At 43.6% G+C, this 13,397-nt stretch overlaps 1 protein-coding gene across 4 annotated transcripts in view; it reads left to right on the forward strand.

Moving 5' to 3' along the window:
* The first annotated feature begins 3,248 nt into the window (after positions 1-3,248).
* Arih2 (ariadne RBR E3 ubiquitin protein ligase 2) overlaps positions 3,249-13,397 on the forward strand; it is a 52,797-nt gene continuing 42,648 nt past the window's right edge. Inside the window, exons 1-3 of one of the 4 annotated variants that reach the window (XM_085688857.2) lie at positions 3,255-3,407; positions 7,499-7,556; positions 11,666-12,014. In XM_085688857.2, coding sequence (XP_085544983.1) covers positions 11,763-12,014 — 252 coding nt within the window. In that variant the 5' untranslated portion in view covers positions 3,255-3,407; positions 7,499-7,556; positions 11,666-11,762. Of the gene's footprint in view, positions 3,408-7,498; positions 7,557-11,665; positions 12,015-13,397 lie in introns of those variants that run through there. The other 3 variants (XM_085688856.2, XM_085688858.2, XM_048424374.3) reach the window with 3 other exon arrangements.

Raw genomic sequence — 13,397 nt, forward strand, 5'->3', positions numbered from 1 at the left:
CTGAATTTGTAATTTTTAAGAAGTTTTATAAGCCAGGAAGTAGTGGTGCATGCCTTTAATCCCGGCACTTGGGAGGCAGAGGCAGGTTAGTTCGAGGCCAGCCTGGATACAGAGCAAGTTCCAGAAAACCCAAAGTTACACAGAGAAACCCTGCCTTGAAAAACAACACAAACGAAAGTTTTTTATGGGAACGAGTGCTTTGTATGTATATACGCATGTGCATCACACGTGCGCAATGCCTGTAAGAGAGCACAAGATCCCTGGAAATGGACTTCGAGATCGTTGTGTGCTTCTGTGTGGGTGCTGGGAACTGAATGCAGGTCTTCTACAAGAGCAGTAAATGCTTATAAGTGCTGAGCCATTTCTCCTGCCCCTAAATTTAATACACACACACACTATAGTTAATTTTGAACCTTTAGTGAGAAATATGAATACACACAGGCACACACACTATGGAGCTCAAGAACCCCATTGCTCGGTGCATCATTGAGAGGAGGTCAGGGTCACAGACTATACAACAGACATACATGGTCACAAAATGCCAAAGTGGTGGCTAGCAAGACTCAGTCTCCTGTTGTGTGATATTTTGTGTTCTGACAAATAAAGCTTGCCTGGAGATCAGAGGGCAGAGTTAGTTATTAGTTAACCATAGAGGCCAGACAATGGTTATACACACCTTAATTCCAGCACTTGGGAAGAAGCAGGAAGATCAGGAGTTCAAGGCCACTCTGGACTACCTAAGATTGAACCTGTCTAAAAGAGAAACAGCCAGGCAGAGGTGGTTCACACCTTTGATCCCAGAACTCAGGATCTCTTTGGTCCCAGTACTTGGGAGGCATAGCTATTTAATCCCAGCACTAGGAAGGTGGAGACAGGAATGTAAGGCAGGTGGAGAAGGATTTCAGTTCCATTCAGTCCGAGGATTCAGAGATGGGATTGACGGGATTGACGTCATTCTTTCTAAGCCTCTGTAGAGGTAAGAACTTGCTGGTGGGTGACTGCTCGCATCTCTGACCTTTCAGCTTTCACTCTCACTGTCTGATTGGGTTTTTATTGTTAAGACTAATTAGGACTGTGCTTCAGTCTCCGCGTCATGCAGCAGCATTGGGGATCCCAAGGTGGACTGGGGAAACATGATCAAATTCTTTTTTTTTTTTTTCGAGACAGGGTTTCTCTGTGTAACAGCCCTAGCACCCTAACTGTACTGGAACCAGCTCTTGTAGACCAGGCTGGCCTCAAACTCACAGAGATCCTCTGCTTCCCGAGTGCTGGGATTAAAGGCGTGTGCCACCACTGCCCGGCACATGATCAAATTCTGGGCACTACAGATGTGTGCTCTAAAGCACAAGCATCTCAAGCAACATGTGTACATCTTCCTCAAAAATGTCTCGTCATGCTCATAGCCCGCATTCAACTCTTTGGGTTCCTTGGCCAGGTTTAAGGTGTCACCTACTGCCACCAAATTAGGCTGAACTTCATGATGTTTATTCAGACGTTGGTGGACACTGGGAAGCCATATGTGCCTATGCTGTGGCACATGCAGGCCCCGGAGATTGTAGGTGAACAGCATTATGTTGCCATACTGGAGCTTGAGAGTGACTCTAAATTTTTGAAAAATTTATGTGTGTGTGTGTGTGTGTGTGTGAGAGAGAGAGAGAGAGAGCCTTTGTAAGTATATGTACACTATGAGTGTTCATGAAGGCCAGAAAAAGTCAGTCATGAACCTCCATGGAGGTGTTGGGAACAGAACTCTTGTCCTCTGTGTTAGGAATAATTCTTAAGACGAGCCTCTCCACCGATGGAAATAATTCCAGTCAGACCAAATTAGACCAATAAAAGATACCCACGTTTAATGCAGCACTCCTAGGTGGTCCGGAAAGCATGGGGGGGGGGGAGACCACGTGAAACCTGGAGACCACTGTGTTCCTTTTCTGGACAGCAGCCTAAATAGGCTGTGGGAGTGGTCAATGCCTGGCAGGCTTTCCCGAGTCTGGACAAAGGCATCTCCTAGGGGAGGGCTTGAAATGGAGCTTCCTGTTCCAGTCCTGCTCCAAGATTGGGTGTCAGGGGCTGGGGTGACACTTTCACCCCAATACTCTGCATGAGCAGAAGGGTTTTAGTCTTTCTTTCCTTTTCTTTCTTTCTTCTTCTTCTTCTTTTTTTTTTTTTTTTGAGACAGGGTTTCTCTGTAGCTTTGGAGCCTGACCTGGAACTAGCTCTTGTAGACCAGGCTGACCTCGAACTCATAGAGATCACCTGCCTCTGCCTCCCAAGTGCTGGGATTAAAGGCCTGCACCACCACCGCCCCGCCCTTGGTCACTATTAAGTGCATGCAAGTGTGAGGTATTGGAATTCTAAGGACAACCATTCCACAGTACCTTCAGGGAAAGGGGGCTGGAATTGGTCCTAAGGCTCCAAACCAAAATCCTAGGTTCCATCAAGTCTCTCATAAAATGGCACTGGATAGGTGCAAGTCATCTAAAGAAAGGTGTTCCTCCCTTACTCACTGGAGTGGATCTGTTACCAGTAACTCAAAGGGATAGCTGAAAGTAGTCTGCAGCAAACATACGGATCCTTTGCTGGTACATCACGACTTACATGGATATGTTTTGTCAACTCAAGTACCCAAGTTCACTGGTTGTCCTAGTTTGCTTTCTTCTGCTGTGATAAGAGCATGACAACCAGCAGGTGGTGACAGTCAACTCTGAGGATGGCTCATGTCAAGCCACAGTTGCCTGGAAACTATGATCCTTTTACCTACTCCATTGTCCCCTGAATGTTTTCTCATGCTCTAGGTCAGAGTGGAAACAGCGAAGTAAGGAGATGGTCAGAAAAAAAGATAATTAAAAATATCTCAGCTAAGGGTCTGAGAGACGGCTGCGTGTAGCCGCTTGCTGCCAAGTCCAGTGTCTGATCCTCGGAGCCCACACGTTGGAAGGAAAAAAACCGATCCTGGAAAGCTGTCCTCTGACCTCTATACGTGAGCCGTGGCACACACATGAAAGTTAAGAAAATATAAAATATGTATCTAATAAAGACGGTGGCAGGCTAAATCAGGGGGAATAAAAAAAAAAAAAAACTAGATCATTCCTTCAAAAGCCACCTCAGGGCAGTTTCTCCCGGCGCAAGTCAACGCTGAACCGCTAGGAAGCAATTCCTCAGTCTGCGCATTTGTTAGAAGCCTGTTAGCCTCTCCGGCGACCGCGGGTCGACCCCTACCGGAAGTGACGCGACTGCGCAGAACACTTCCGGAGCTGCGGGGACGGCTCCGCCGGAGGAAGCAGCGCGGGCCTGACCCGCGTCCGCCCGCCGCCTCCGCTGCCGCTACGCTCCAGTCAGGCTCTTCTGGCCCAGCTTGACCTCATCTGGCCGGCCTAGGCTCTGCGGCCGCAGGGCCGCGGCTCCCGGTAAGTGCGCGGCGTGAGTCGAGGCCTTGTTTACTCTGGCTGGCCGCTGGGGGGGGGGTCCCCGCGCGCCTCCCCGGCGCGGTCGGGGCTCCGCCTTCGCCGCCGCCTGCGAGTCCGGGGCGTCCCGGGTCCCGGCGTTCCCTGCCGACTGGGAGCTCTCCCGTAGGCAGCAACCGGCGCCGCCGGGCGCCCGGTGTGTCTCCGGGGCTTCTCTTCTTGTTGCCACCTTAGCTCACCGAGAGGTCGGAGGCCAGCTCCTCTGGCTGGCGGGCGCCGATCCACTTGGGCCTGCCCCGCCGAGCACTCCAGGAAAACGGGCTACGCCGGAGGCTCCGGATTTGAGCCGTGTTTGGGAGCTTTTGTGCGCCGCCCGTACTGTTTGTTAACGCCCGTCATGTGAAAAGTCCTCCCTGCGCGTGGGTGCCGTGTCCGCGCGGATCTCTGGAAGACCACGGCGCATCGGAGAGACTTGCGGTCACGCCCGACGCCACTGGTCTAGACTCGAGAGAGGCGGTCGTATTCTCCGACGAGTTGGCCTTAGTTCTGATTGTTACTCTGTCTCGTAGAACTTTGTCACGATGAACACGTTCTAGACCTTTGGTGTTTGAGTGTGGTTGCCTCTTGCCACACAGGGCCATTTAGTATTTGACATGTAGTTAGTATGTCTGAGAAACTACTTACTTTTTAAAGTAAATTTTAAGTAACTTCATGCAATTAGTGGCTACGTATCATTATTAGGACAGATCCACGCCGAGTATTTTTGTTGTTGTTATTTTCTTTTTGTTTTTAGACAGGTTCTCTCCACACAGCCCTTGCTGTCCTGGAACTCACTCTGTAGACCAGACTGGCCTCGAACTCATAGAGATCTGTCTGCCTCTGCCTCCCAAGTGTTGGTATTAAAGGCGTTTATCACCGTGTCCTGTGCCGAGTTTTAAAACAAGTTGCTGAACCTGGCCGTGGTGGTGCATGCTTAATCCCAGATCTCTGTGAAATCGAGACCAGCCTGGTCTACAAGAGCTAGTTCCAGGACAGTTGCAAAGCTACAGAGAAACCCTGTCTCGAAAAACAAAAACAAAAAGAAAAAAAGAAAAGAAAGAAAAAGAAAAACAAGTTGCTGATTCATATTTTTCAGCCAAGTAGTTTTCTTTGAAAATGTAGTTAATGAATGACTATTGAGGGCCAAGTTTTATAACTGGAAGAAACATCTGTTAGACTCACCAAATTTCTGTCCTCTTGTCAGTTTTAAGAGATCTTTATCCTTTTTATGTGACCATGTCAGCTCAGAGTGAGTGGCATGTTTTATGGAGATAACGTTGGCTCTTGGAAAAAGTACTAATTATGCCATTCTCGTCTGAGATATAGGCATATTTAACATCTTGAATACGTTCTGATATTAAGAAAATAGCACATTGGCCCCTTAAAGGAACAAAATCTTGTGTGTTTGTATTTTGAGACCATGTCTTGCTGTGTAGCCCAGGCTGGTCTCCAACTTTTGATTCTCCTGCCTAAACTCCCAAGTTTGGATTCCAAGAATGTGCCACCAAGATCAGCAAGGCCAGCATTCTTTCAAGAATCAGCCTAATGGTGGCACTCACATTTAGTCTCAGCATTCAGGAGACTGTGTTCTATGTGAGTTTGAGGACAGCCAGGTCTACACTGAGAGACATTGTCTCAACAATATGTGTGTGTGTGTTTTTAAAAGATTAAGAAAAAACTCCATTTATATCTGGACCTAGAACACCAGGAAGTATGAAATAGTCAAGTCTTTGAGAGAACCTGGATTCCCACTTGGTTGGTGAAAAAACTGTAAGCCATCTTCTCACAGATCCTAAGTAGAAATCAGAGAATGTGAAAGCATGCTCTCTTGTTGCTGAGATTTCTGTAACTTTGAATCAGAATCTCCTTAGACCATTAGTCAAATGGAATCGTGATGCCGACTGTACCAGTTGACTTCATATTATCCTGGGCAAGACTGGTTTTTTGTTTTTTGAGAAGGTATCTCTGTAGCTTTGGAGACTGTACTAGAACTCTGTAGACCAGGCTGGCCTTGAATTCAAGAGAGGTCTGCTTGTCTCTGTGTCCGGGGTGTCGCATTGGGCAAGATACTTAACCTTTATAGATTACAGCTTCCTTATTTGTAAGCCTTTTTGTTTTGTTTTGAGACAGGATCTCCCTGTGCTTCTCTGACTGGCCTGGAACTCACAGGGATCCACCAGTCTCTGACTTCCCGTGTGCTGGGGTTAAAGGCGTGCGCTTCACCATACTCAGCCTTTGTGTGCCCTTTTAATGTCGATTGTGTTAGAATGACTGACTTCAACGCGGCTGTCATTAAACAAGACTGTTATTGGTAGTAAAGGTTCCATTTGCCCTGTAGAAGTGTCTTATGTGAAAATACAGATGGAAGAGAAAAACTTTAAATAGGTGAATTATTCTTCCATTTTATTTTATTTTTTGTTTCAGAGACAGGGTTTCTCTGTGTAGTCCTGGCGATTCAAAACTGCTCTGTAGACCAGGCTAACCTCAAACTGAGATCTGCCTGCCTCTGCCTCCAGAGTACTGGGATTAAAGTCTTGTGCCGCCACTGCGCGGCCTTGGAATAGCCAACTTTATTCTGAGCATCAGACAGTTTCTACTCTGAGGGCTAAGAGAAACCGCATGAATAAAGTTCCTGCGAGTTCATGCTGTAAACAGTCAAGGACAAGCTGCATGTGACAAAAATACGTTTTTCCATAGAGACATTTCAAACATTTAATTGCAAACAACAGCAAGCAGTAATGAGTAATCTGAAGTCAAATCAACTCCTGTCAACTGCACTTGGGAGGAGCACAAAAACACATTCCAAGAACAATTCCGCGTTTTGAAGAAACAGGTCATAAGACTTGTTTTCTCACAAACACTCAGAATTTTCATCCCACTTCATTCTTGTATGCGTTCCTGCAGTAGCATATGCCCATGCTCACAGAATATTGTGGGAAATGATGTGTTTTAATTGTAAGGAAATTTCATAAGACATGTACCCCGGTTGGCTTAAAATTTTGATGATCTTGACCCTCCTTCCACCACCTCACTAGGGCTGGGAGTACAAGCATGGGCCACCGCGTAAAGCCAGGCATTGAAGTGTGTAATTCCAGTATTCCTGTTCTACAGTGGGAGGTGGAAACAGGAGAATCCTTGACAGGTCTTAGACTAGCTAGTTTATTTTATGCTTTGGTAAAACTAACCCCCTGAAGATATGAAGGGCCAATACTTGAGGTTGTATTGAATTTTAGGCCTGCTTTGGCGAGTAAAATGGTGCTGGGCATGGTGCACACCTTTAATTCGTGCACTCAGGAAGTGGAGGCAATCTCATCTCAGAGTTGGAGGCCAGCCTGGTCTGCATAGTTCCAGGACAGCCAGAGCCACTTAGACCTTATCTTTAGTGGTGTGGGACCAGGGAGTAGAAGGCTGAGGATATAGCTCTGGTAAAGAAAGTGCCTGCCTAGCTAGCCATATATGAGATTGTAGATTCAATCGTTCTAGTGCTAGATAAGTAATAATTTGCAAACTATGTGTAGTGGGGTGTACATACCTATATTTCCTATATTCCTCAGGAAAAGGCAGACCTGGTATACATGACCCAGTATGGTCTACAGAGTGAATTCCAGGATAGGCTACAAAACTACAGAGACCCTGTCTCGAAAAACCAAAACCAAATAAAAACAAAAGAAAGATAAAGTGGGCTACTGGGATAGTTCAGCAGGTAAAAGGCATTTGCTGCCAACTTTGAAGACCTGTTAAATCCTTGTACCTCATAGAGTTCAAGGAGAGAACAGACTTCCAGTAGCCATCCTCTGACTTCCACTCTCAGATGAATGTCGCCTACACCCACATGACATAAATAAAAACAGGGCATGGTCGCACAAGCCTTTAATCTCAGTACTTGAGAATCAGAGGCAGGTAGTTAGTTCTCTGGGAGCTCAAGGCCAGCTCAGTCTACAGTAGAATTCCAAGACAGCCATTATATAGTGAGACCCTGTTTCAAAAGAAACAAAAATAATAAACTTGCAAGAGCAGGATCTCAGTTTCAAAAACATTATCTCTCTTCATTTCAGATGGAAATCATATTTCTGTTTGGGTGATACCTTCGGGAAAGATCTTAAAAAGTTGCAGGTGATTTAAGATTAACATTTTCCTTTATTATGTTGATGTGCGTGTGTGTGTATTGCATGTGGAAGTCAGAGTACAATTTTGGTGTCCTAATAATTGGATTGAATTTAAGTTGCTAGGCTTGGTGGCAGGCATCTTTACCCACTGAACCATCTTTCAGCCCAAGTGCTGGAATTAAAGGCATGCACAGCCACTACCTGGCTAACTTTTTCTCTTAAAGAAGACAAAGTTCAGTTTAACCATAGCAAATTGCAGGAACAGAGGTTCTGGTTCACTCAGTAAAGTGCTTCCCACAAAAACTGGAGAATCTGAGTTATAACCCCTAGCACCCTCATGAGAAGCTGGATGTGGCGGGTGTACAAACACCACCGGTGCTGGAAGGGCAGAGAGAGGAGAGTTCTCTAGGCTGGGGGCCAGCTGTCCAGCCAGTTTGTGAACCCAGGTTCAGGGAAAGCCTTGCCTCAAAAAAAAAAAAAAAAAAAAAAGGCGAGCCAGGAGTGGTGATGCATGCCTCTGAAATCTCAACACCTGGGAGACAGAGGCAAGCTGATATCTGTGAGTTTGGAGGCCATAGTGAGTTTCAGGCCGGCTGGGGCTATGTATTGTGAGACCCTGCCTCAAAACAAAAGAGAACAAGCCAAATAAATAAATAGAAAAAAAGAAAGAAAGAAAGGCAGGCTAGCAAGATAGCAAGCTTGCTTACTGGGGCAGCAGTGGTGGTGCACACCTGTAATCCCAGCACTTGGAAGGCACAGGCAAACAGATCTCTGTGAGTTCAATGCTGAATGATGGTGGTATATGCCGTAAATCCAGGACTCGGAAGGCAGAGGCTAGTAGATTTGAGTTCCAGGACAGCCAGTGCTACATAGTGAGTCCCTGTCTTGAAAAACAAAACAAGCAAGGTGGAGAGCAGTACAGAAAGACGTTGGCATTGACCCCTGGTTTTCGTATGCATATGTAGACACGTGTACATATATGCACACATACATAGGTGAGCATATGCCATATCTATACTCAAAAAGTTAAATTGTAAGGAAGAGTGGATATGTTCTTATTTTATTGTGTATAAGTATGAAATTCTCAGGAATAAAGGAGAATTATTATTAAAAAGGTTAAGTTATAAACATTACTTTGCTGTCCCGCAATAAATACTTAGATATATTTTTAGTTTTATTTGGCGCACTACATTTTAAAAAGTGAATATAAGCCAGGTGGTGGTGCTGCATGCCTTTAATCCCAGAGCTCAGGAGACAGAGGCAAGTGGATCTTTGAGTTCAAGGCCAGCCTGGTCTAAAAGAGCAAGTTCCAGGACAGGCTCCAAAGCTACTGAGAAACCCTGTCTCGAAAAACCAATAAATAAATATTCTTTCTTTTTTAAAAAAAAAGACTTATTTATTATGCATACAATGCTCTGCTAACATGTACACTCCAGAAGAGGGCACCAGATCTCATTACAGATGGTTGTGAGCCACCGTGTAGTTACTGGGAATTGAACTCAAGACCTCTAGAAGAGCAACTAGTGCTCTTAACCTCTGAGCCATCTCTCTAGCCCATAAATAAATAATTTTTAAAAAGTATTTAAAAAGTGAATATAGTTAACATATCAATTTAAACTTGGTGGTATTTTTATAGTCTAAATAATTGAAAGTGGTTGTGTAATTTTAATTTTTAATTTCAGGGATCTCTGTGAGTTCAAGGCTCTCCTGGTCTGCATAGAAAGTGCCAGGCCAGCCTGGGCAGCATAGTGACCCTTCTTTTAAGAATATGGTTTTATGGGGAGTTACGGGGGGGAAGGTAGAAGGAGCAGGAGGAGGGGAGTGGGAAATGGATTTGGCATGTAAAATGATAAAATAAATAAAAGGTTTTTTTAAGATTTATTTATTTATTAATTATACAGTGCTCTCCCTGTATGCATGCCTGCAGGCCAGAAAAGGGCACTAGATCTCATTACAGATGGTCTTGAGCCACCATGTGGTTGCTGGGAATTGAACTCAGGACCCTTAGAAGAGCAAGCAGTGCTCTTAACCACTGAGCCATCTCTCCAGCCCTAAAAGAAAGTTTTTTAAAAAATAAATAAAAGAATGATTTTAAGGTAAGTATGGTGTCTAACACCTTAAATCCCAACACTCTGAAAGGCAGAGTCAGACGGATCTGTGTAAGTTTGTGGTCAGCAGATTCTGCATAGTGAGTTTCAGGACAGAGACCTTATCTCAAAAAGCAAAAACAAAAAACCCAAAGAATAAAAATAAGGGGGCTGGAGAGATGGCTCAGAGATTAAGAGCATTGCCTGTTCTTCCAAAGGTCCTGAGTTCAATTCCCAGCAACCATATGGTGGCTCACAACCATCTGTAATGGGGTCTGGTGCCTGCTTCTGACCTACAGCCATACACACAGACAGAATATTGTATACATAATAAATAAATAGATATTTTAAAAGAAGAATAAAATAAGGGGTTTTATAGTCCTATAGACTGCCTACATATTAATATATTTTCCCCTGCATGTAGTCTTTATTTTTTTAATTAATTAATTTTTGTTTTTTGAGAGTCGGCATTCTTGTATGTAGCCTTGGAACTCACTCGGTAGATCAGGCTGGCCTCGAATTCAGAGATCTAGCTACTTTTATTTACCTCAGAGTGCTGGAATTAAAGGTGTGTGCCACCACTTCCCAGCTTCATTCTTCATTTTTTAAAACAATGATTACTTTGTTTGCTTATGGTTTTGCCTGAATATATGTCTGTATACTAACCTCAGCAGTCAGATGAGGCCATTGGATCTCCTGGATGAGAGTTAGATGTGAACTGCCATGTTCTGGGAAAAAAGCAACTCTTAACTGCTGAGTCTTCCTTTCTTCTTTTTTGGGAAGGGGATTCAGGGTCTCATTATAGCCTTGACTGGTCTTGAATCTACCTGCCTCGACCTCTCCAGAGCTGGGACTGAATACGTGTTTCTGGCCATATAGTCATTCTTTTTTTATTTGTGTTTTTGTTTTTGTTTTCAAGACTGGGTTTCTCTGTATCTCTCACTGTTCTGGAACTTGAACTTGGTTCCATAGAGCAGCCTGGCCTCCAACCATCTCACCTCTGCCTCCCTTTTTTTTTTTTTTTTTTTTTTTTAATAGAGAAAGGGTTTTTCTGTGTAGCTCTGACCTAGAACTCGCTCTGTAGACCAGGCTGCCTTGAACTCACAGAGATCCACCTTTCTCTTATCTCCTGAATGCTGGGATTAAAGTCATGTCACATCACTGCCCTCCACTGCCAGGCTTGTCTTGGGTTCTTAATGTCAAGTTTCAGGGGTTAGCAGAACTCTTAGAGTTGGAAAATTAGTTCATTTTGTAGACTAGAGGAAGATGATGAAGGATTATGAAACTTTTTTTTTCTATATATGCACATACTTTCCAGATACATGACAGATGGTTGTGAAATAGTTTTCTTTCCCTACAAGTCGTAGTGAGACAGAACTGTATCCTTAATCGTGTGATTTCTGTTTCATTCTGGGGCAAGTTTAGCAAAGCTTAAACTTGAGTAGCTGACTCCTTACAGTTGTCCTCCATTTGTACAGCTAGCAATGAAGGTACATTTTTTTCCCTGAAGGACTCTGACCAAAAAAAAAAAAAAAAGGAAAAGGAAAAATCGATTGGAATTTTGGAGTTCTTTAAAAAAATTGATTTGTTTATTGTATATGTCTGTGTGAGTGCTTTTTGTGTAGGGAACAAATTGAGTCACTTCTGCCCACCATGTTGGTACCATGTTTGTGTTAATTTCAGGAATGGAGGCAAGTCTCTTTGGAATATGAGTCCTCGTCATGGGGAAGACATCCTTGCATTTTCATGCCTTCTTGGGTTTCTGTCTTAGTGAACGGATTTCCCTTTGCTAAACATAGGCCATTGAAATGGCTAGTGAGGTGTTCTGAATGAAGTCAGAGTTGAGACAGCAGCTGAGCAGTGGTGTTGCACGCACACCTTTGATCCCAGCACTCTTGGAGGCAGGTGGATCTCTTGAGCAAGAATTGAGATAGACTATAGGCTAGGACTGGGTTACTTTGATTCTTGAATGAAAGAATAGTTCCTGAAAGAGAAATAGTAATACTTTTTTTTTCTCTTTTTCTCTTAGAAGACAAAAACGCTAATGCATTTGAAACAACGATAAAATTGGGGGGAGGGGAAAAAGCAACTGATTTCCTGATTCTCCAACTTGGCTGGATGTTAAGATGTCCGTGGACATGAACAGCCAGGGTTCTGACAGCAATGAAGAGGATTATGACCCAAACTGTGAGGAAGAGGAAGAAGAGGAAGAGGACCCTGGGGACATAGAGGACTACTATGTGGGAGTAGCCAGTGATGTGGAGCAGCAGGGGGCTGATGCTTTTGATCCTGAAGAGTACCAGTTCACTTGCTTAACCTATAAGGAATCTGAGGGTGCCCTTCATGAACATATGACCAGCTTAGCTTCTGTCTTAAAGGTGAGTAGTGCTGTCAGTTCAAATGTAATCTCCCTGGTTAAATTGATGGATGATGTGTTAACTAATGTCTCTTACATATAACTAGGAACCCAAACCGATGTATGGATTGCTTCAATTAGATATTTTGTCATATTAACTTGTTTTGAAATGTAAACATGTCCAAGGTCTTCAGATTAATAATTACAAAGGAAGTATAAATAAATTCAAGACAGATCAGAAATCTGTGACAGAATTGCCCAGCTTTTACTTGTTTCAGAAAGTGAGTTCCATGACTCTTAATGAAATGATGTGCATCTGAACCATTGTTTCATACAGCTGTTTGAGTGTCTTAAAAGTGTCTGTGTTCCCTAGTTTGCCCTATATTGAGTGTCTTTGGACTGAGAAATTCATTGAGTTCAGGTACTGATAGTATTATCTGTTTTGAGAGTTTTCATAATAACCTTAAGAAAAACAGTTCTCAGAGCTTGTATTTGGGAATATCAGTATAAAAATTTAAAAGACTGACTGTACTCAGCTGTTCCAACAGATGCTTTTTTTTTTTTTTTAACCGTTTAAGCCAATATTCTTTTGGAATCTCAGGTCAGTTATTGCCTTATTGATACCTAACATGTTTTTTAAAATGCGCATTTAGGTATTTTCCCAGCATGCTTTCTTTGTAAGATGTTCACTATAACTTCAAAATGAGAACATTTATTTTACTTTTTTGCTGACTTTTCCTTTATGAATTATCCCATGGATTTTGTTGGGTCAGATTGAAGACCAGTGGGTCTGATGAGGTGGCTAAGCAGGTAAAAGTGCTGGTCACACAAGCCTGATCACCTCAGTTCAATCTCTGGAACCATGTAAAGGTGGAAGGAGAGAACCGACTGCAATTACCCTCTGGTCTCCACATAAGTGCTGTGCCAAGTATGCTCCTCCTTCCCTAAATAAGTCAGATTGAAGGTTAGGAGCCATGGTTGACTGGATGGTAACACATCCGTAATCCCAGCACTGGGGAGATGGCAGTGGAAAGATCATAGTGAGCTCAAGGCCCCAGATCCATAGAGAGTTCAAAACTGGCTGATGCTCCATGAGACACTATCTCAAAAAAATAACCAAATAAAACAAGACATTCCAAACAAATGTTGTAGTTATTTAAAAGGAAATACCAATATGTGTCATGAATTTCTAGAAAGGATTATTGCATGTAATGTCTGGTGTGGACTTGGACATGGTTCTTTAATCCCAGCACTTAGGGAGGTAGAGGCAGGGGAATCAAGAGTTCAAAATCATCCTAAGCTACAAAAGGTGTTTGAAGCCAGCGTGCGATACATAAAGTCCTGCCCAACATTTCCCTGGTCTCCTTCAGAAATACCTCAGAGCTGGGCATTGTATTGCATACCT

This window comes from Myodes glareolus, chromosome 4 (genome assembly GCF_982192425.1).
Source record: "Myodes glareolus chromosome 4, mMyoGla1.1, whole genome shotgun sequence".
NCBI classification, from domain to species: Eukaryota; Metazoa; Chordata; class Mammalia; order Rodentia; family Cricetidae; genus Myodes; species Myodes glareolus.